This window comes from Pongo abelii, chromosome 2 (assembly GCF_028885655.2).
Source record: "Pongo abelii isolate AG06213 chromosome 2, NHGRI_mPonAbe1-v2.0_pri, whole genome shotgun sequence".
NCBI classification, from domain to species: Eukaryota; Metazoa; Chordata; class Mammalia; order Primates; family Hominidae; genus Pongo; species Pongo abelii.
This window is the reverse complement of record NC_085928.1, coordinates 24747370-24768058: the sequence shown is the minus strand read 5'-3', so window position 1 is coordinate 24768058 and position 20689 is coordinate 24747370. Positions and strand designations below refer to the sequence as shown.

The following is a 20689-nucleotide window of genomic DNA, read 5'->3' as shown; positions in this document are numbered from 1 at the left end:
TGGGTTCTACTTTGTTTCTTCCCCATGTATTCCTTTCATGTGTTCTATAACAACAGTTGATGTAAAACAATTTGTGTCAACAAGAATCTTAACTGATTAAAATGGATAAACCCCACATACAAATTAAAAGATGCCCGAAATAAATGGCTATTGAAATTTTGAAAGAAACAAACAAAAAGAAAGATGATTTTAAGTGTTTCTACTTATTGGGAAAATAGTCATCTCTATCCAGAAATAGCATATGTTAAAATAAAAATCAAGTTTATATTAGGCTTACTGTTCGTTTAAACTGCATATGCTTTGGTAATTCTTCATTCATTTCTAATAGTTTACAAAATTCATTCCTCAAAGCTTTGATTTGCTCTCTCTTCCGTGCCTTTATTTCTTCCACTTCTTTCATTAACTTGTCATGTTCTCTTTTTCTCCTAGCATTCTCGATACTGAAAACAGAAATTTAAAACAATAACAGGTTGTGATACAGAAACAGCTGAGAAAGAGAAAATTAGTATTCAATAATTTGAAAATTCATTAAGCTTGGTCAACTTCTGCACTGTTGATTTGTTTTGCAAAATCTCAGGCCTAGTCAGTATTTATCAAAAATTCCCATACCTGTAGGCTTTGGGATCTTCAATGTCTTCTGGAATTGGCTCTGTTTCAATTCCAAACTATAAGAACGGACGTAAAAGGTTAGCCCTTTAAAATTGCATAGCATTTTCCTTAAAATATCTAGGAAGAAGTAAATTAAAAACTCAAATTGGTTCTGGTTTTTTTTCTGCCAATTTCTAATAACTGTAGGTCTGAAAAACAGTTTCACAAAAATCCAAGGAAAAAAAATGCAGTTTACTAAACTTATTCGTTTCTGCTTTATTTGAAGGAGTACATAGGAAAAGTCTTAACCTAATCATATGTTTGCAAAATGTTAATATCCCCATAATTTCCACTCAAAATGTAAATTACTAATGTTCATATGCTATTAACACAGAATTCACAAAAGTCTAGATCATTTATTTCAAAATGTTGTTTTTCAGTATAAATCACATGAATCATTTGTCCAAATACCTCAGTGTGTCCTAGAAATATTTCAATATATATATTTTTACATTTTAAGTGAGCATTTTATATCACCTTCTCAAAGGAAGACATAAAGTGGAAAATGCAAAGAACAATATAATCCCCCTCCTTGAAAAAGAAAGATATGAAATCAGAAATACAAGTCTCCCTTCAGAAAGGAAATCAGTTTAAATTTGGGGGAACTAAAAAGTAAATCACTTAAAGGTACTCTGTTTATTCAGTTACTGTGCTGTAAAATGTCTTAGTCTGTGATATTAAGGAAGGAGAATTATAACCCAGTGAACAAAATAGTCTTAGTTTGCTGACTAGTCTGTTCATAAATAAAACTAAACTTTATTCCCTATTCTCTTTCATAGAAGATAGGTCTCTGTTCTGCTGTCATTTGTTGTAAGTAAATAAAGATTCTCTTTTGATAAAGTTGCTTTATTAGTCTTTATATGTATGTAATGTAAATATACATATTTTTATGGAAGTCAAGGTTTATGACTTTGATAAATGCAAAGTCATAAAACATGATCAATATAAGAGACAGTAATGGCTAATAAATTGTACTGACTATTAATCACTTAGGACAAAAATTTATTGAATTTTATTTATTTTTTATTCTTTTATTGGCCAGAGCTAAGTACCTTGGTTTTCTAATATCAGTGTAACTTCTAGGATTTGATGCTGATACTGGGGCAATTGTCTCCTGGCCACAGTTGTTTCCAATAAGGTTGAGTTAAACAAAGTTCCAAAAATATGCCAATCAGTTCCAAAATATATGCCAATGGGTCTCAATCCTAGCTGCACAATAGACTCACATGAAGGACAGTGTATACAATACTGAAGCCTGGGCCTCACCTTCAGAGATTCTAATTTAATTGTTCTTGGGTGGGCTCTGGCATCTGTACTTCTAGGGCTCCCTAGCTGATTCTAAAGTACAGTAAGGTAAGAACCTCAGATCAGTGCTGAGCTTAGTTGTTTTCTGTTGTTTGTTTTTTTTTTAAATTTTCTCATTTTTCTTTCTTAAAAGCAATGTCTGCTTCAGTGATTTCAGAAATATTGATTGCAGCCATAAATTTAAATGTGGAATAAATATTTTTCTATCTAATATGGGTTTCTGTAGAGAGGGATATTGACTGCAGCCATAAATAAAAGGTCATGATTATTGAAATGTGGAATAAATATTTTTCTATCCAATATGGGTTTCTATAGAAGAGGGCTGGCACCAGGTAGAAAGGCATTTTCTTCTTGTTCATATACTTTCCCTCCTGTAATTCCTTTTTCTGAGCTGGACCCTCTCTAAACAGCAGCCCATACTCCAAATTTTGCTATTAGAAGAAATGAAAATTGACCTACTCATCTCTTCCCTACATTCTTTATGTGTACTTTGAAGTAGGCTACCTGCTAAATGGGAAGCCAATACGTTCAAAGGAATTTTAGCTATAATCTTTCTAATACAACTCCTTTCTCCTTAGGAGCAATTCTAATGGATATTAACTACTGACTTTTTCCAAATAAATTTCTTTGATAATATGAAATTCAATTTCTATGACAGGAAAAAAAGGACATAATTTGGGGATCTGAACCCTCAAACTTCATCATAAAGCCAAAAATCTAGTTCTGCTTTTAAAAAAATACTTTATACTGTATCTTTGATCACGACCCACATTGTCACATTCTAATACAAAAAACAACTATATTTTTGCAACCCCTATCAAAATCACACTTTATGGCATATGTCCTATATCAGCCCTTACAATGAGTGAATAAATGAAAAGCAAAAGAAAATCTGAAAAATTTGTGAACTTCGAAAAAAAAACTTTGATTAAGAAAGTTTTTTTGATATACAAACTTTTGACTACATAGAAAAACTGACACATTCTTTTTTAATCTGGGGAATTCCAATCTTTAATAATAAGGTGAATGTAATAGCTTTAATATTTGATATAGAAGCACCAGAAAGTCAAATTATAATAGTAGCAAGAAGATTAGACTATAAGGTGAATGTGTCTAAATAACTTTTAATTTCTAAAGAATATGAACAATTTTAATATTACTATTTTTAAATAAATTTTGTTATTAATTAACTGGTTAATTAATTACATACCCTGGGAGATGGAACTTTGGCCTTCATGTCTTTCCTTAGCATAAATTCAGAAAAAATGTTGAAAACAAAGATATTACCATCTGCTCCAGCAGTCACCAAGAAACGATCATCAAAGCTACTAGCAATACTTTTAATACATCCGTAATTATTGTCATGCATATTGAAGTGCCAGTAGTCCACCAAACTGGTCAATGAAGGATCATTCTGATTTAGGACATAGACTCGAATTGCTCCATTTTTCATTCCACAAAACATCATAACTTTGTTAATGCTATGAAACAAAAAATGTAAATTGTTCTTCCCATTAATCTGAAAATAATGCTTAATTTCAAGTTAATTGACAAGTGGCTAAATTAATAACAAAGTTGTTATGGATTGAATTGTACACCCCCAAAATTCCTATATTGAAGCCCTAACCCCTAAGACTTCAGAATGTAACTGCATTGCGATAGGGCCTTTAAAGAGGTAATTAAGTTAAAATGAGAACATTAGGGTAGGTTCTAATCCAGTCCACCTGGTGTACTCATAAGAAGAAGATATTAAAGGGGGTCGCTTCCAAGGTGGCCAAATAGGAACAGCTCTGGTCTGCAGCTCCCAGCAAGATCGACTCAGGAGATGGGTGATTTCTGCATTTCCAACTGAGGTATCTGGTTCATTGGGATGGTTGGACAGTGGGACTGTCATTGAGACTGGTTGGACAGTGGGTGCAACCCACAGAGGGCAAGCCAAAGCAGGGCAGGGTGTTGCTTCACCTGGGAAGCTCAAGGGGTCGGGAGATTTTCCTTTCCTAGCCAAGGGAAACTGTGACAGACTATACCTGGAAAAACGGTACACTTCTGCCCAAATACCGCGCTTTTCAAAAGTCTTAGCAACCGGCAGACTGGGAGATTCCCTCCCATGCCTGGCTTAGTGGGTCCCACGCCCATGGAGCTTTGCTCACTGCTAGCACAGCAGTCTGAGATCAACCTGTGAGGCTGCAGCCTGGCGGGTGGAGGGGTGTCTGCCATTACTGAGGCTTGACTAGGTAAACAAAGCAGTTGGGAAGCTCTAACTGGGCAGAGCTCACCACAGCTCAGCAAGGCCTACTGCCTCTATAGACTCCACCTCTGTGGGCAGGGCATAGCTGAACAAAAGGCAGAAGACAACTTCTGCAGACTTAAACGTTCCTGTCTGACAGCTCTGAAGAGAGCAGTGGTTCTCCCAGCACAGCATTCAACCTCTGAGAATGGACAGACTGCCTCCTCAAGTGAGTCCCTGACCCCCATGTAGCCTGAGAGACACCTCCCAGTAGGGGCCGACAGACACCTCATACAGGCAGGTGCCCCTCTGGGATGAAGCTTCTAGAGGAAGGATCAGGGAGCAATATTTGCTGTTCTGTAATATTTGCCATTCTGCAGCCTCCATTGGTGATACCCAGGCAAAAAGGGCCTGGAGTGGACCTCCAGCAAACTCCAACAGACCTGCAGCTGAGGGCCCTGACTGTTAGAAGGAAAACTAACAAACAGAAATGAATAGCATCAACATCAACAAAAAGGACAACCACACCAAAACACCATCTGTAGGTTGCCAACATCAAAGACCAAAGGTAGATAAAACCACAAAGATGGGGAGAAACCAGAGCAGAAAAGCTGAAAATTCCAAAAACCAGAGCACCTCTTCTCCTCCAAAGGATCATAGCTCCTCGCCAGCAATGGAACAAAGCTGGACGGAGAATGACTTTGATGAGTTGACAGAAGTAGGCTTCAGAAGGTTGGTAATAACAAACTTCTCCGAGCTAAAGGAGCATGTTCTAACCCATTGCAAAGAAGCTAAAAACCTTGAAAAAAAGGTTAGATGCATGGCTAACTAGAATAAACAGTGTAGAGAAGACCTTAAATGACCTCCTGGAGCTGAAAACCACAGGATAAGAACTTTGTGACGCATGCACAAGCTTCAATAGCCGATTTGATCAAGTGGAAGAAAGGATATCAGTGATTAAAGATCAAATTAATGAAATAAAGCAAGAAGACAAGATTAGAGAAAAAAGAGTAAAAAGAAATGAACAAAGTCTCCAAGAAATATGGGACCATGTGAAAAGACCAAACCTACATTTGATTTGTGTACCTGAAAGTGATGGGGAAAATGGAACCAAGTTAGAAAACACTCTTCAGGATACCATCCAGGAGAACTTCCCCAACCTAGCAAGGCAGGCCAACATTCAAATTCAGGAAGTACAGAGAACACCAAAAACATTCTCCTTGAAAAGAATAACCCCAAGACATATAATTGTCAGATTCACCAAGTTTGCAATGAAGGAAAAAATTGTAAGAGCAGCCAGAGAGAAAGGTTGGGTTACCCACAAAGGGAAGCCCATCAGACTAACAGCAGATCTCTTGGCAGAAACCCTACAAGCCAGAAGACAGTGTGGGCCAATATTCAATATTCTTAAAGAAAAGAATTTTCAACGCAGAATTTCATATCCAGCCAAACTAAGCTTCATAAGTGAAGGAGAAATAAAATCCTTTACAGACAAGCAAATGCTGAGAGATTTTGTCACCACCAGGCCTGCCTTACAAGAGCTCCTGAAGGAAGCACTAAACATGGAAAGGAACAACTGGTACCAGCCACTGAAAAATCATGCCAAATTGTAAAGACCAATCATGCTAGGAAGAAACTGCATCAAATGACAGGCAAAATAACCAGCTAACATCATAATGACAGGATCAAATTCACACATAACAATATTACCCTTAAATGTAAATGGGCTAAATGCTCCAATTAAAAGACACAGGCTGGCAAATTGGATAAAGAGTCATGACCCATCAGTGTGCTGTATTCAGGAGACCCATCTCATATGCAGAGATACACATAGGCTCAAAATAAAGGGATGGAGGAAGATCTACCAAGCAAATGGAAAGCAAAAAAAGCAGGAGTTGCAATCCTAGTCTCTGATAAAACAGACCTTAACCCAACAAAGATCAAAAGAGACAAAGAAGGCCATTACATAATGGTAAAGGGATCAATTCAACAAGAAGAGCTAACTATCCTAAATATATATGCACCCAATACAGGAGCACCCAGATTCATAAAGCAAGTCCTTAGAAACCTACAAAGAGACTTAGACTCCCACACAATAATAATGGGAGATTTTAATACCTCACTGTCATTATTAGACAGATCAGTGAGACAGAAGGTTAACAAGGATATCCAGGATTTGAACTCAGCTCTGCACCAAGTGGATCTAATAGACATCTCCAGGACTCTCCATCCCAAAACAACAGAATATACATTCTTCTCAGGACTACATCATACTTATTCTAAAATTGACCACATAATTGGAAGTAAAGCACTCCTCAGCAAATGTAAAAGAATAGAAATCACAACAAACTGTCTCTCAGACCAAGTGCAATCAAACTAGAACTCAGGATTAATAAACTCACTCAAAACCACACAACTACATGGAAACTGAACAACCTGCTCCTGAATGACTACTGGGTAAAAATGAAATGAAGGCAGAAATAAAGATGTTCTTTGAAACCAATGAGAACAAGGACACAACGTACCAGAATCTCTGGGACACATTCAAAGCAGTGTGTAGAGGGAAATTTATAGCACTAAATGCCCACAAGAGAAAGCAGGAAAGACTTAAAATTGACACCCTAACATTACAATTAAAATAACTAGAGAAGCAAGAGCAAACAAATTCAAAAGCTAGCAGAAGGCAAGAAATAACTAAGATCAGAGCAGAACTGAAAGAGATAGAGACACAAAAAAACCCTTCAAAAAACCAATGAATCCAGGAGCTGGTTTTTTGAAAAGATCAACAGAATTGATAGACCACTGGCAAGACTAATAAAGAAGAAAAGAGAGGAATCAAATAGATGCAATAAAAAATGATATAGGGGATATCACCACTGATCCCACAGAAATACAAACTACCATCAGAGAATACTATAAACACCTCTATGCAAATAAACTAGAAAATCTAGAATAAGTGGATAAATTCCTGGACACATACACCCTCCCAAAACTAAATCAGGAAGAAGTTGAATCTCTGAATAGAACAATAACAGATTCTGAAATTGAGGCAGTACTTAATACCCTACCAACCAAAATAAGTCCAGAACCAGACAGATTCACAGCCGAATTCTACCAGAGGTACAAAGAGGAGCCAGTACCACTCCTTCTGAAACTATTCCAATGAATAGAAAAAGAGGAAATCCTCCCTAACTCATTTTATGAGGGCAGCATCATCCTGAAACCAAAGCATGGCAGAGACACAACAAAAAAGAGAATTTTAGACCAATATCCCTGATGAACATTGATGCAAAAATCCTCAATAAAATACTGGCAAACAGAATCCAGCAGCACATCAAAAAGCTTATCCACCACAATCAAGTGGGCTTCATCCCTGGGATGCAAGGCTGGTTCAACTTACACAAATCAATAAACATAATCCATCACATAAACAGAACCAATGACAAAAACCACATGATTATCTCAATAGATGCAGAAAAGGCCTTCAACAAAATTCAACAACCTTTCATGCTAAAAACTCTCAATAAACTAGGTATTGATGGAATGTACCTCAAAGAAATAAGAGCTATTTATGACAAACCCACAGCCAATATCATACTGAATGGGCAAAGTGGAAGCATTTCCTTTTGAAAACTGGCACAAGACAAGGATGTGCTCTCTCACCACTCCTATTCAAAATAGTGTTGGAAGTTCTGGCCAGGGCAAACAGGCAAGATAAAGAAATAAAGGATATTCAATTAGGAAAAGAGGAAGTCAAACTGTCCCTGTTTGCAGATGACATGATTGTATATTTAGAAAACCCCATTGTCTCAGCCCAAAATCTCCTTAAGCTGATAAGCAACTTCAGCAAAGTCTCAGGATACAAAATCAGTGTACAAAAATCACAAGCATTCTTATACACCAATAACAGACAAACAGCCAAATCATGAGTGAACTCCCATTCACAATTGCTTCAAAGAGAATAAAATACCTAGGAATCCAACTTACAAGGGATGTGAAGGACCTCTTCAAGGAGAACTACAAACCACTGCTCAGTGAAATAAAAGAGGACACAAACAAATGGAAGAACATTCCAGGCTCATGGATAGGAAGAATCAATATCATGAACATGGCCATACTGCCCAAGGTAATTCATAGATTCAATGCCGTCCCCATCAAGCTACCAATGACTTTCTTTACAGAATTGGAAAAAACTACTTTAAACTTCATATGGAACCAAAAAAGAGCCTGCATAGCCAAGACCATCCTAAGCAAAAGAACAAAGCTGGAGGCATCACATTACCTGACTTCAAACTATACTACAAGGCTATAGTAACCAAAACAGCATGGTACTGGTACTAAAACAGTTATACAGACCAATGGAACAGAACAGAGGCCTCAGAAATAACACCACACATCTACAAACATCTGATCTTTGACAAACCTGACAAAAACAAGAAATGGGGAAAGGATTCCCTACTTAATAAATGGTGCTGGGAAAACTGGCTAGCCATATGTAGAAAGCTGAAACTGGATCACTTCCTTACACCTTATACAAAAAGTAACTCAAGATAGATTAAAGACTTAAATGTAAGACCTAAAGCCATAAAAACTCTAGAAGAAAACCTAGGCGATACCATTCTGAACATAGGCAAGGGCAAAGACTTCATGTCTAAAACACCAAAAGCAATGGCAACAAAAGCCAAAATTGACAAATGGGATCTAATTAAACTAAAGAGCTTCTGCACAGCAAAAGAAACTATCATCAGAGTGAACAGGCACCCTACAGAATGGGAGAAAATTTTTTCAATCTACCCATCTGACAAAGGGCTAATATCCAGAATCAACAAAGAACTTAAACAAATTTACAGGAAAAAAAACAATCCCATCAAAAAGTGGGCAAAGGATATGAACAGACACTTCTCAAAAGAAGACATTTACGCAGCCAACAGACACATGAAAAAATGCTCATCACCACTGATCATCAGAGAAATACAAATCAAAACCACAGTGAGATACCATCTCACACCAGTTAGAATGGTGATCATTAAGAAGTCAGGAAACAACAGATGCTGGAGAGGATGTGGAGAAATAGGAATGCTTTTACACTGCTGGTGGGAGTGTAAATTAGTTCAACCATTGTGGAAGACAGTGTGGCAATTCCTCAAGGATCTATAACTAGAAATACCATTTCGGCCTGTGATCCCACTATTGGATATATACCCAAAGGATTATAAATCATGCTACTATAAAGATACATGCACACGTATGTTTATTGCAGCACCATTCACAATAGCAAAGCCTTGGAACCAATCCAAATGTCCATTAATGATAGACTGGATTAAGAAAATGTGGCACATATACACCATGGAATACTATGCAGCCATAAAAAAAGATGAGTTCATGTCCTTTGCAGGGACGCGGATGAAGCTGGAAACCATCATTCTCAGCAAACTATCACAAGGACAGAAAACCAAACACCACATGTTCTCACTCACAGGTGGGAATTGAACAATGAGAACACATGGACACAAGGTGGGGAACATCACACACCAGGGCCTGTTGGGGAGTGGGGGGCAGAGGGAGGGATAGCATTAGGAGAAATACCTAATTTAAATGACAAGTTGATAGGTGCAGCAAGCCAACATGGCATATGTATACCTATGTAACAAATGTGCACGTTGTGGACATGTACCCTAGAACTTAAAGTATAATAATAAAAAAAAAAATAAGAAGAAGAGATTAGGATACAGACAGAAACATCAGGGATGACATGCACCCAGAGAAAAGATCAGGCAAGAAGGCAAATATCTGTAAGTTAAGGAGACAGGCCTCAAGAGAAACCCATCTGCTGACACCTTGATCTTGGAACTCCAGCCTCTAGAACTGTGAGAAAAAAAATTCTGCTGTTTAAGCCACCTAGTCTGTGGTGTTTTATTGTGGCAGCCCTAGCAAACTAATACAAAAGAATAGAGAAAAAAGGCCAATTTGAAATTTGAAGCTATTATATTGGGTCATCAGAAGAATAACTGGCATATTTGCCTAGTTCTCAATTATTGAAGGCCTAATGATTCAATTGTGATTTCTCCAGAATAACTGTAACCCTGAACCTTCATTTCTGACTATGTAAGTAGCATCCTCCTAGGTAACAGAATGTAAATCCATACAATTCAATTGTGCGATAAACAAAAATACTGACAATATTTGGTGGGAGTATTTAAATATAATTTCAGTATTAGCTTTGATTTCATTTATTCATTTGATTTATTTAACCAAATATTTTTTGAGTACCCCTTCATTTGGATGGATCTTTAAAAATTGACAATATCCATGATGGACAACAGCATAGACACTAACGGGATATGGTTTTTTTTAAAGCTTTTTGAAATACTGCTCACTTGAAAGTGATAGCTTGGATGGGATTATCCTCTGTATCCTCAAGATAACGGGCATCGATAGGTTCATCTTTTTGTTCTTTGAAATCACTGCTTTCATCACAAGGGGGGAACTCACAGTGATACAGAAAACCAGAATCATAGTCACCCTAGAAAAGAGATAAGTAACATAGAAGGTGGTACTTGAATATAACACACACAAATGCATGAGAATTTTTTGATTATTTCAAATTTGAAAACATAAAATAGATGTTTTCCAACATCTACTTCTACATAATTTCTATGATTATAGATTTATTATTTCTATAAAGCATCTCCTTTATCCATTTATACACAACTATATAATTATAATAAAAACCTTATGATGATTTGTTTTCATTTAAAAGCCAATACAAGAGAGATATCACCTCTGACTCCCTACCTATAGAATTTCGTTTTATTTCTTCAAGCATTATTCTGAATAAGCAGTAACAAATATTAGGGTTTTGCAGTTCCTCATTTTTACAGCTAGTTTTCAGTTTAAGGTAACTGTAAACACTGTTAATTTTCCAGAAAGGGCTATTTCAGAAAAATTTATCCATGTAGTGAGAAGACGAATGATCAACTGGGAGAGATATATTGCTCCAACTCTAATTTCCTTAATACTGAGATTCCTTATTATACAAATTAAGGGGCAGAACAACTTTATGAACAATAAAAGAATAAATAAGAAAGAGAAGGTAACAAATCTAGAAGAAATGGATAAATTCCTCAACACATACACCCTCCCAAGACTAAACCAAGAAGAAGTTGAATCTCTGAATAGACCAATAACAGGAGCTGAAATTCTGGCAATAATCAATAGCTTACCAACCAAAAAAAGTCCAGGACCAGATGGGTTCACAGCCGAATTCTACCAGAGGTACAAGGAGGAGCTGGTACCATTCCTTCTGAAACTATTCCAATCAATAGAAAAAGAGAGAATCCTCCCTAACTCATTTTATGAGGCCAGCATCATCCTGATACCAAAGCCTGGCAGAGACACAACAAAAAAAGAGAATTTTAGACCAATATCCTTGATGAACATTGATGCAAAAATCCTCAATAAAATACTGGCAAACAGAATCCAGCAGCACATCAAAAAGCTTATCCACCATGATCAAGTGGGCTTCATCCCTGGGATGCAAGGCTGGTTCAATATACGCAAATCAATAAATGTAATCCAGCATATAAACAGAACCAAAGACAAAAACCACATGATTATCTCAATAGATGCAGAAAAGGCCTTTGACAAAATTCAACAACCCTTCATGCTAAAAACTCTCAATAAATTAGGAATTGATGGGACGTATCTCAAAATAATAAGAGCTATTTATGACAAACCCACAGCCAATATCATACTGAATGGGCAAAAACTGGAAGCATTCCCTTTGAAAACTGGCACAAGACAGGGATGCCCTCTCTTGCCACTTCTATTCAACATAGTGTTGGAAGTTCTGGCCAGGGCAATTAGGCAGGAGAAGGAAATCAAGGGTATTCAATTAGGAAAAGAGGAAGTCAAATTGTCCCTGTTTGCAGATGACATGATAGTATATCTAGAAAACCCCATTGTCTCAGCCCAAAATCTCCTTAAGCTGATAAGCAACTTCAGCAAAGTCTCAGGATACAAAATCAATGTGCAAAAATCACAAGCATTCTTATACATCAATAACAGACAAACAGAGAGCCAAATCATGAGTGAACTCCCATTCACAATTGCTTCAAAGAGAATAAAATACCTAGGAATCCAACTTACAAGGGATGTGAAAGACCTCTTCAAGGAGAACTACAAACCACTGCTCAAGGAAATAAAAGAGGATACAAACAAATGGAAGAACATTCCATGCTTATGGGTAGGAAGAATCAATATCATGAAAATGGCCATACTGCCCAAGGTAATTTACAGATTCAATGCCATCCCCATCAAGCTACCAATGACTTTCTTCACAGAATTGGAAAAAACTACTTTAAGGTTCATATGGAACCAAAAAAGAGCCCGCATCGCCAAGTCAATCCTAAGCCAAAAGAACAAAGCTGGAGGCATCACGCTACCTGACTTCAAACTATACTACAAGGCTACAGTAACCAAAACAGCATGGTACTGGTACCAAAACAGAGATATAGATCAATGGAACAGAACAGAGCCGTCAGAAATAATGCCACATATCTACAACCATCTGATCTTTGACAAACCTGACAAAAACAAGAAATGGGGAAAGGATTCCCTATTTAATAAATGGTGCTGGGAAAACTGGCTAGCCATATGTAGAAAGCTGAAACTGGATCCCTTCCTTACACCTTATACAAAAATCAATTCAAGATGGATTAAAGACTTAAATGTTAGACCTAAAACCATAAAAACCCTAGAAGAAAACCTAGGCAATACCATTCAGGACATAGGCATGGGCAAGGACTTCATGTCTAAAACACCAAAAGCAATGGCAACAAAAGCCAAAATTGACAAATGGGATCTAATTAAACTCAAGAGCTTCTGCACAGCAAAGGAAACTACCATCAGAGTGAACAGGCAACCTACAAAATGGGAGAAAATTTTCGCAACCTACTCATCTGACAAAGGGCTAATATCCAGAATCTACAATGAACTCCAACAAATTTACAAGAAAAAAACAACCCCATCAAAAAGTGGGCGAAGGACATGAACAGACACTTCTCAAAAGAAGACATTTATGCAGCCAAAAAGCACATGAAAAAATGCTCACCATCACTGGCCATCAGAGAAATGCAAATCAAAACCACAATGAGATACCATCTCACACCAGTTAGAATGGCAATCATTAAAAAGTCAGGAAACAACAGGTGCTGGAGAGGATGTGGAGAAATAGGAACACTTTTACACTGTTGGTGGGACTGTAAACTAGTTCAACCATTGTGGAAGTCAGTGTGGCGATTCCTCAGGGATCTAGAACTAGAAATGCCATTTGACCCAGCCATCCCATTACTGGGTATATACCCAAAGGACTATAAATCATGCTGCTATAAAGACACATGCACACGTATGTTTATTGCCGCATTATTCACAATAGCAAAGACTTGGAACCAACCCAAATGTCCAACAATGATAGACTGGATTAAGAAAATGTGGCACATATACACCATGGAATACTATGCAGCCATAAAAAATGATGAGTTCATGTCCTTTGTAGGGACATGGATGAAATTGGAAATCATCATTCTCAGTAAACTATCGCAAGAACAAAAAACCAAACACCGCATATTCTCACTCATAGGTGGGAATTGAACAATGAGAACACATAGACACAGGAAGGGGAACATCACACTTCGGGGACTGTTGTGGGTTGGGGGGAGGGGGGAGGGATAGCATTGGGAGATATACCTAATGCTAGATGACGAGTTGGTGGGTGCAGCGCACCAGCATGGCACATGTATACATATGTAACTTACCTGCACATTGGGCACATGTACCATAAAACCTAAAGTATAATAATAATAATAATAATAATAAAAGAAAAAAAAAAAAAAGAAAGAGAAGGTAACAACATGATCACCTCTGAAAATCAAATTACTAAGTTTTCACTTTTGGCAATGGCAGACTAGATTGTTTCAGCCAAACTCTCCCACTGAGAACAACCAGAACAAATTTCGTAAATGTGTTTGAAGGCATTGGAAAGGTACCAAAATAGCAAGATCCAAAAAAGAGGGAAAGCCAGAAGCGAGCCTGGCATTTGACACTGCTTTACTCCCTGAAGCAACTGTCAGTTCTTTTATTTATTTATTTATTTTTTATTTTTTAATTATTACACTTTAAGTTCTAGGGTACATGTGCACAACGTGCGGGTTTGTTACGTATATGTGGCAGCTGAGAGGCTAAGAAGCTGGACAAAGCTATCTGCAGTCTCATAGACTTATGGAGAAAGAAACAATAATTCCCAGGGTTCAAGCAGGGTCTCAAAGAGATATTTGAACACCCATCTCATTCATAGCAGCATTATTCACAATAGCCAAAAGGTGGGAGCAATCCAAGTATCTATTTTTGTGTGTTTGTTTTGAGATGGGGTCTCACTCTGTCACCCAGGCCGGAATGCAGTGGTGCCATCTCGGCTCACTGCAACTTCCACCTCCCAAGTTCAAGCGATTCTCCTGCCTCGGCCTCCCGGATAGCTAGGATTGCGGGTGTGAGCCACTGCACCCATCTAATTTTTTCTACTTTTAGTACAGATGGGGTTTTGCCACATTGGCCAGGCTGGTCTGGAACTCCTGGCCTCAAGTGATCCACCCGCCTTGACCTCCTAAAGTGCTAGGATTACAGGCGTGAGCCACCATGCCTGGCCCCAAGTGTCTATTGATGACTGAGTATATGAGCAAAATACGGTACATACTTAAAATGGAGTATTATTCAGCCTTGAAAGGAATTCTGACATATGCTGCATCATGGATGAAACTTGGGGAAATTATCCCAGGTGAAACAAGCCAGTCATAAAGAGACAGATACTATACAATTTCACTTATTTGAAATACTTAGAGTAGTCAAAATCATAGAGAAAGAAAGTAGAGTGATGGTTGTCAGGGGCTGAGAGAAGGGAAGAATCAGGAGTTATCATTTGATAGGTATGGGAGTTTCAGTGTTACAGGATGAGGAGGACAGTGGAGACAGATGTTGGTGATGACATCACAACATTGCGAATACGTTTACTACTACTGAGATGTACACTTAAAAATGGTTAAGATGGTCAATTTTATGTTATGTGTCTTTTACTTCAATAAAAAGCAATTGGAAAAACAAACTGTAAAACAAAAGACAGTTATGAAGCTGGAACAGAGATCAGAAAAAATAGGCTAAAGCATGGAGAGAGACAAAAAGGATGGAAAATCTTCTTGAATGATGTAAGATACATATGGAACATGAGAAGGATGTAATACACATAAAGTTTGGGTCCCAGAAAAAGACAGTGAAAAGATAGGCCAGAAGCAACATTGTGGTAGACAACAGCTGAGAATTTTCTAAAACTGAAGAGATATGTTGAAATGTAGAGTGCTACGAACTGCAAACAAAATAAAAATGAAGAAACTACACCTTTTAACCACGCGTGTTGGCACACGCCTGTAATCCCAGCTACTCGGGAAGCTAAGACAGGAGAATCACTTGAACCTGGGAAGTAGAGGCTGTAGTGTGCCAAGATGGCACCATTGCACTCTAGCCTGGGCAACAGAGTGAGTGAGACTCTGTCTCAAAAATAAAAATAAATAAATAAATAAAATCACCTCTAAAAGAATAGTAAAAGAATGTATAACTAATAATCTAGTAGAGGAAGAAAACTGTGGAAAAAATTACCTAATCACTCAACAGAAGGTAAAAAAAAAAAAAAGGGAAAGAAAAGAAATTTAGAATGAGTGTGACAAATAGAAATAATTAGTAAGATAGTAGATTTAAACTAAAATATATCAGTAATTACATTAAATATACATGAACATAGTACTTTTTTAAAAGACAAATATAATCCTACAGGATTCTTTTAAGCCTAACCATATACTGTTTACAAGAGACCTACTTTCGATATAAGGGTATCAAATAATAAAGGAAAGAGAAGAATCCTTAATAACGCCGAGGTTTTGGCATAGTAACTAAGTGGATGATTGTCTCATTTACTGAGATGGAGATGGAGCAGGTTTGTATGGGACATGTATGGTTTAAAGGTAATGTCTTGGACAGGTTAATTTTGAGGTGCCAAGGAGCATTGTCAAGTTGGATATACAAGTCTAACTGGAGGGGAGAGGTCAGGACTAGAAATAAATATTTGAGATTCACTGGAAGATAAGTGATATTTAAAGCCATGAGACTGTGTAAAGTTACCTTAGCAAGAAAGAGGGGGCCCAAGGCCACACTCTGGAGTATTTCAAACTTCAAAGCTTATATTCTGCACATGAGAAGACAGCAAAAGAGGCTGAAATGGAATGGTCAGAAGAGTGTAATGTCTTAGAAGCCAAGAGAAGAAAGCATTTGAGAAGTATGAGGGGTCAACTCTGTTAAATGTTCTGAAAAGTCAAATGGACAGAGAATTGACCTCTGAGCTTGTCATCATTAGCGAAGTGATGGAAATAGCCCAACTGGAATGGGTTGAAGATCAAATAGGAGGTGAATAAGTTAAGCCAATGATTACAGATGATTCTTTCAATAACTTTTTCTGTAACAGAGCAAGGGGGGAAAAGAAAAGAGAGGTTAAGGAAATAAAATTAAGATTAGTAATAGAGCATGTTTGTATGCTCATGATAATAACCGAATAGAAAAGACAGAAACTGATGATACAGGAGACCAAGTGGTTTATCTCAGGAGCAAAATTTTTGAGAAGAAAAGAAGGGATGGGATCAAGGAGCCATTGGGAACAATGTCCTTGGAGAGTTGCAGGAGACTGTTCTCCAATTATAACAATAGGCAAAGCAGACAAAAGGTATATAGATCCCTGTAGAGTGTTACATCTAATTGAGACAAGAAAAGGAAATTCCATCTGCTTTTATTTTTTTCTGTGAAATGTGAGATGAGGTTATCATTGAAGAGTAAGAGAAGGTACAAAATGCTTGAGGGGAGAAGAAAGACTTAATGTAATAATTTGGAAAGTGAATATGGCTGGGCAGTAGAATTGGCCTGCAGTGTGAGTATTGGTTTGAGAACTGCAGTCATTACTTCAAAATGAGACCGGTTTTTCTTCACCATTTGTTTGGCTGCAAGCACAGAGCTGTCAAATTGTTGACTCAAGCTTTGCTACCTCTGTTAACTATGTTTTAACCTTGTTCACCAGTGTAGCTTAATGGTTAAGGGCATGAACTCTGGAGCCAGACTGCTTGAGTCCAGATCCTAGTTTCACTTCTCATTAGTTATATGGCCTTGGATAAAATGCCTAACATTTCCATGCCTTGGTTTCTTCATATATAAAATGCAAAAAAAAAATAGCACTTATTTTATAGTTGGTTAAGTAAATTACTTAGAAAAATACCTGGTACAGAATAAATAAGTTGTCATATTCAGCAAATGAAAATAAAGGACATCTATTAAATTTAAATTTCAGACAAACAAAAAAATATATATATATTTTTTTGAGATAGAGTCTTGTTCTGTCACCAGGCTGGAGTGTAGTGGCACAATCTCGGCTCACTGCAACCTTCACCTCCCGGGTTCAAGCAATTCCCCTGCCTTGGCCTCCTGGGTAGCTGGGACTACAGGCACCTGCTACCATGCCCGGCTAATGTTTTGTATTTTAGTAGACACAGGGTTTCACCATGTTGGTGAGAATGGTCTTGATCTTCTGACCTCGTGATCCACCCGCCTCGGCCTCCCAAAGTGCTGAGATTACAGGTGTGAGCCACTGCACCCAGCCAAAAATAATTTTTAGTGTAAGTATGTACTATGTAATTTTACTTGGAAACCCTAAGAGTAAGCACTAAATATGCGTGGAGCTTTCTGTGTTTTGTTGTTGTTGTTTGAGATGGGATCTCACTATATTACACAGGCTGGTCTCGAACTTTTGGGCTCAAGCAATCTTCCCAATCTTCCCAATTATGTTTGTTAAATAATGAGTAATTTTTGCATCTATATTTCCAGGACACTGGAAATTTATTGCATTGTATTACATTAATTGTTTCTGTACCTCTTTCCCTCAAATGAAGACTTCCTGAAGGGAGGAACCATGTTTTCTTTATCCCTTTATCCTTTGAACTCCATACAATAGTAGCCATTTACAATTGTTTTATAAAACACAGAAGACAGGCAGAAAGGGTAGAGGAATTAATAAATGACATCCTATGATGTCTCCAATGCTATTTTCCATCCTTCTTTCTGCTTGCCTCCTTAGTAATACAAAAGTTACATTTCTAGGAAAAGGTGAGGAGGGAAAAAGTCAACACTCATCACTCCTTACAGCAATAGTCCTTGGCTAGTCAGTGTCCTGGCCTGGCTAAAGACCTAGGACCAGGGATGAATTAGTAATGATCTTCCACATACACTTTTATGAAATTATTTTTGGTGGCTGGAACTGAAAATTGTGACAAAATTATAATGAAGGAAATCTTGCTTTGCAGTAGATCAATAAAATATTTCAAGCAAATAGTAAAAAATGTATAATTGGAGGATATCCTCCTACAGCATTGTGATAGGCCCTGGTACTTTCTTCCTAATATCCATTTTTCCCTTCTTCCTTATGAGCGAAGTTCTGGTTTTGTTCAGAGTGGCAATTAGACCATCTAAAAAGACTTATCTTCCTAGACTTGCATATGACCCCACAGCATAGTTGTAGATAATGAGAAGTAAGAAAAGTCTATTGGATAGTACTGCCATGAAAGCTATTCTTTTCAAAATTAAAAAACAACAGTCTTGGTTGGAAAAACCCCTAGCTTTTTGCCTTTCTACGCTTGATCCTTCTCCTCTTTGACCTGCCTGGAACATGTATGATTGACAAGCAGATAACAGATAATCTATAATCTACAGATTTATCTGTACAATTATCTGCACAAGTACACATATAAAAGAGATGTTAAGATTATTTAAAAATAACTATATCCCACATTCATTCACCAAAACTCACAACTTCAATAGCATTTAATAAATGAAATCTAAAAAAAAACAGATAAATGAAATCTTAACGTAAGAGTAAGAAAGAATTAAGTTACAATAACTATAAACTATAATGAAATATAATTGAGGTAAAAATTATTACATTGTTACTTACCAAAGAAACCCAGAACTTCCCTGGCTCTGAGTAAAATCCACAGAGGATGGGAGAGGGGGTTGATGGAATAAATATTTCAGGTAATGGCTCTTCTTTCTCCTCCTCCTCCTCCTCCTCCTCCTCTTCCTCCTCCTGAAATTCTTTTTCTCCATCTTCTCCCATCTCTGCTGCTAGCTTGTTCCTCCTTTCTTCCCTTATTTTCTCCTTCAACTCCCTTTGTCTCTCCCTTTTTTCAATTTCTATTAATCTCTTTTAAAATAAACATTAAGTAGGTATAAAAACAATTATGACTCATTCGTTCATTTACACCACTGGGGATGACAATGAAAATAGAAAGAAGATATACAGCTCTGTAACAAATAATATTTAAAAATACTCACCAATGTGAGAATATATTTTTATCATTAAAACTTTTAAATCATTAGAATGACTCATTTTTGTTTTACCCCCATCAATCTTGGTTTTATAGAAATTATTTGGTCGTTTTTTTCCTAATAGAGAAGCTGAATATAACTTCTCTTAGAGCCTATCACTGTTAACCCAGGAATTAAGTAGACTGAAACAGTCCACAAGGAAAGTTGCTTCCAACTTTAGTAATACTGTGAGTTTGGCCTTCATCATCTATCAACTGTCCTTTGCAAAAGCCCTCTGACACTAGTATTTCCACCTCCCATCTTTTACCACTTCATTCTGTTCACCCCTCAGAATAATCTTCCTAACTTATATGATATCATCACATCAATCCCCTCCTCACAAACTCACAATGGATCCCAGTGGTCTAAAATGAAATGTCTTGGCTGGCATTTAAGGAGCTCCATGCATTGGTCACAGACTCTTGCAACATCCTTCAACAAATTGCCTCCCTATATTTTATTGATCTATTCCTCATTTCTTGAAAACACTCACAACTCTGCGTTCTCTTGGGATGTTCTTCCAGCCTTTATTGCCATCGTCCTATTTTCACCTCTCAAAATTCCCCCTATTTTTTTTTTTCTTGAGACAGGGTCTCACTCTGTCACCTGAACTGGAGTGCACTGGTGCAATCACAGCTCACTGTAGCCATAAACTCCCGGGCTCAAGCGATCCTCCCACCTCAGCCTCCCAAAGTGCTGGGATGATAGGCATGAGCCAATGAGCCTGGCCCCTCCCATTCTTTAGGTACTAAATGTCACTTCCATGCAGTCATTTTTGACCTCCTCCCATCCCTCTATCAGAATCTTCTCTCTTTTCCTCTGCAGACCCCTAAAATTTCCTTCTTTGCATTTTGATTTCAGTATCTATTTACCACTGCCTTCTAATTGCTTTCCTACCAGATTATAAACTCCTTAAGTTCAGGGCTTATGTTTTATTCTTTTGTGTATTCCATCAGCACTTAACATAGGATATTTTATATTCTAAGGAAAGGAAATTATTATAAGATA

At 37.4% G+C, this 20689-nt stretch overlaps 1 protein-coding gene across 5 annotated transcripts in view; it reads right to left on the bottom strand.

Moving 5' to 3' along the window:
* The window catches only part of CFAP44 (cilia and flagella associated protein 44), a 160138-nt gene that overhangs the window by 76002 nt on the left and 63447 nt on the right, over window positions 1-20689 (bottom strand). For 4 of the 5 annotated variants that reach the window (XM_054551511.2, XM_009238521.4, XM_054551512.2 and 1 more), the window contains 5 exons: window positions 19269-19517; window positions 10558-10703; window positions 3164-3434; window positions 610-665; window positions 278-440 (listed from right to left, as the gene is read on the bottom strand). In XM_054551511.2, coding sequence (XP_054407486.2) covers window positions 278-440; window positions 610-665; window positions 3164-3434; window positions 10558-10703; window positions 19269-19517 — 885 coding nt within the window. The remainder of the gene's footprint in view (window positions 1-277; window positions 441-609; window positions 666-3163; window positions 3435-10557; window positions 10704-19268; window positions 19518-20689) is intronic. The other variant, XM_063721764.1, reaches the window with a different exon arrangement.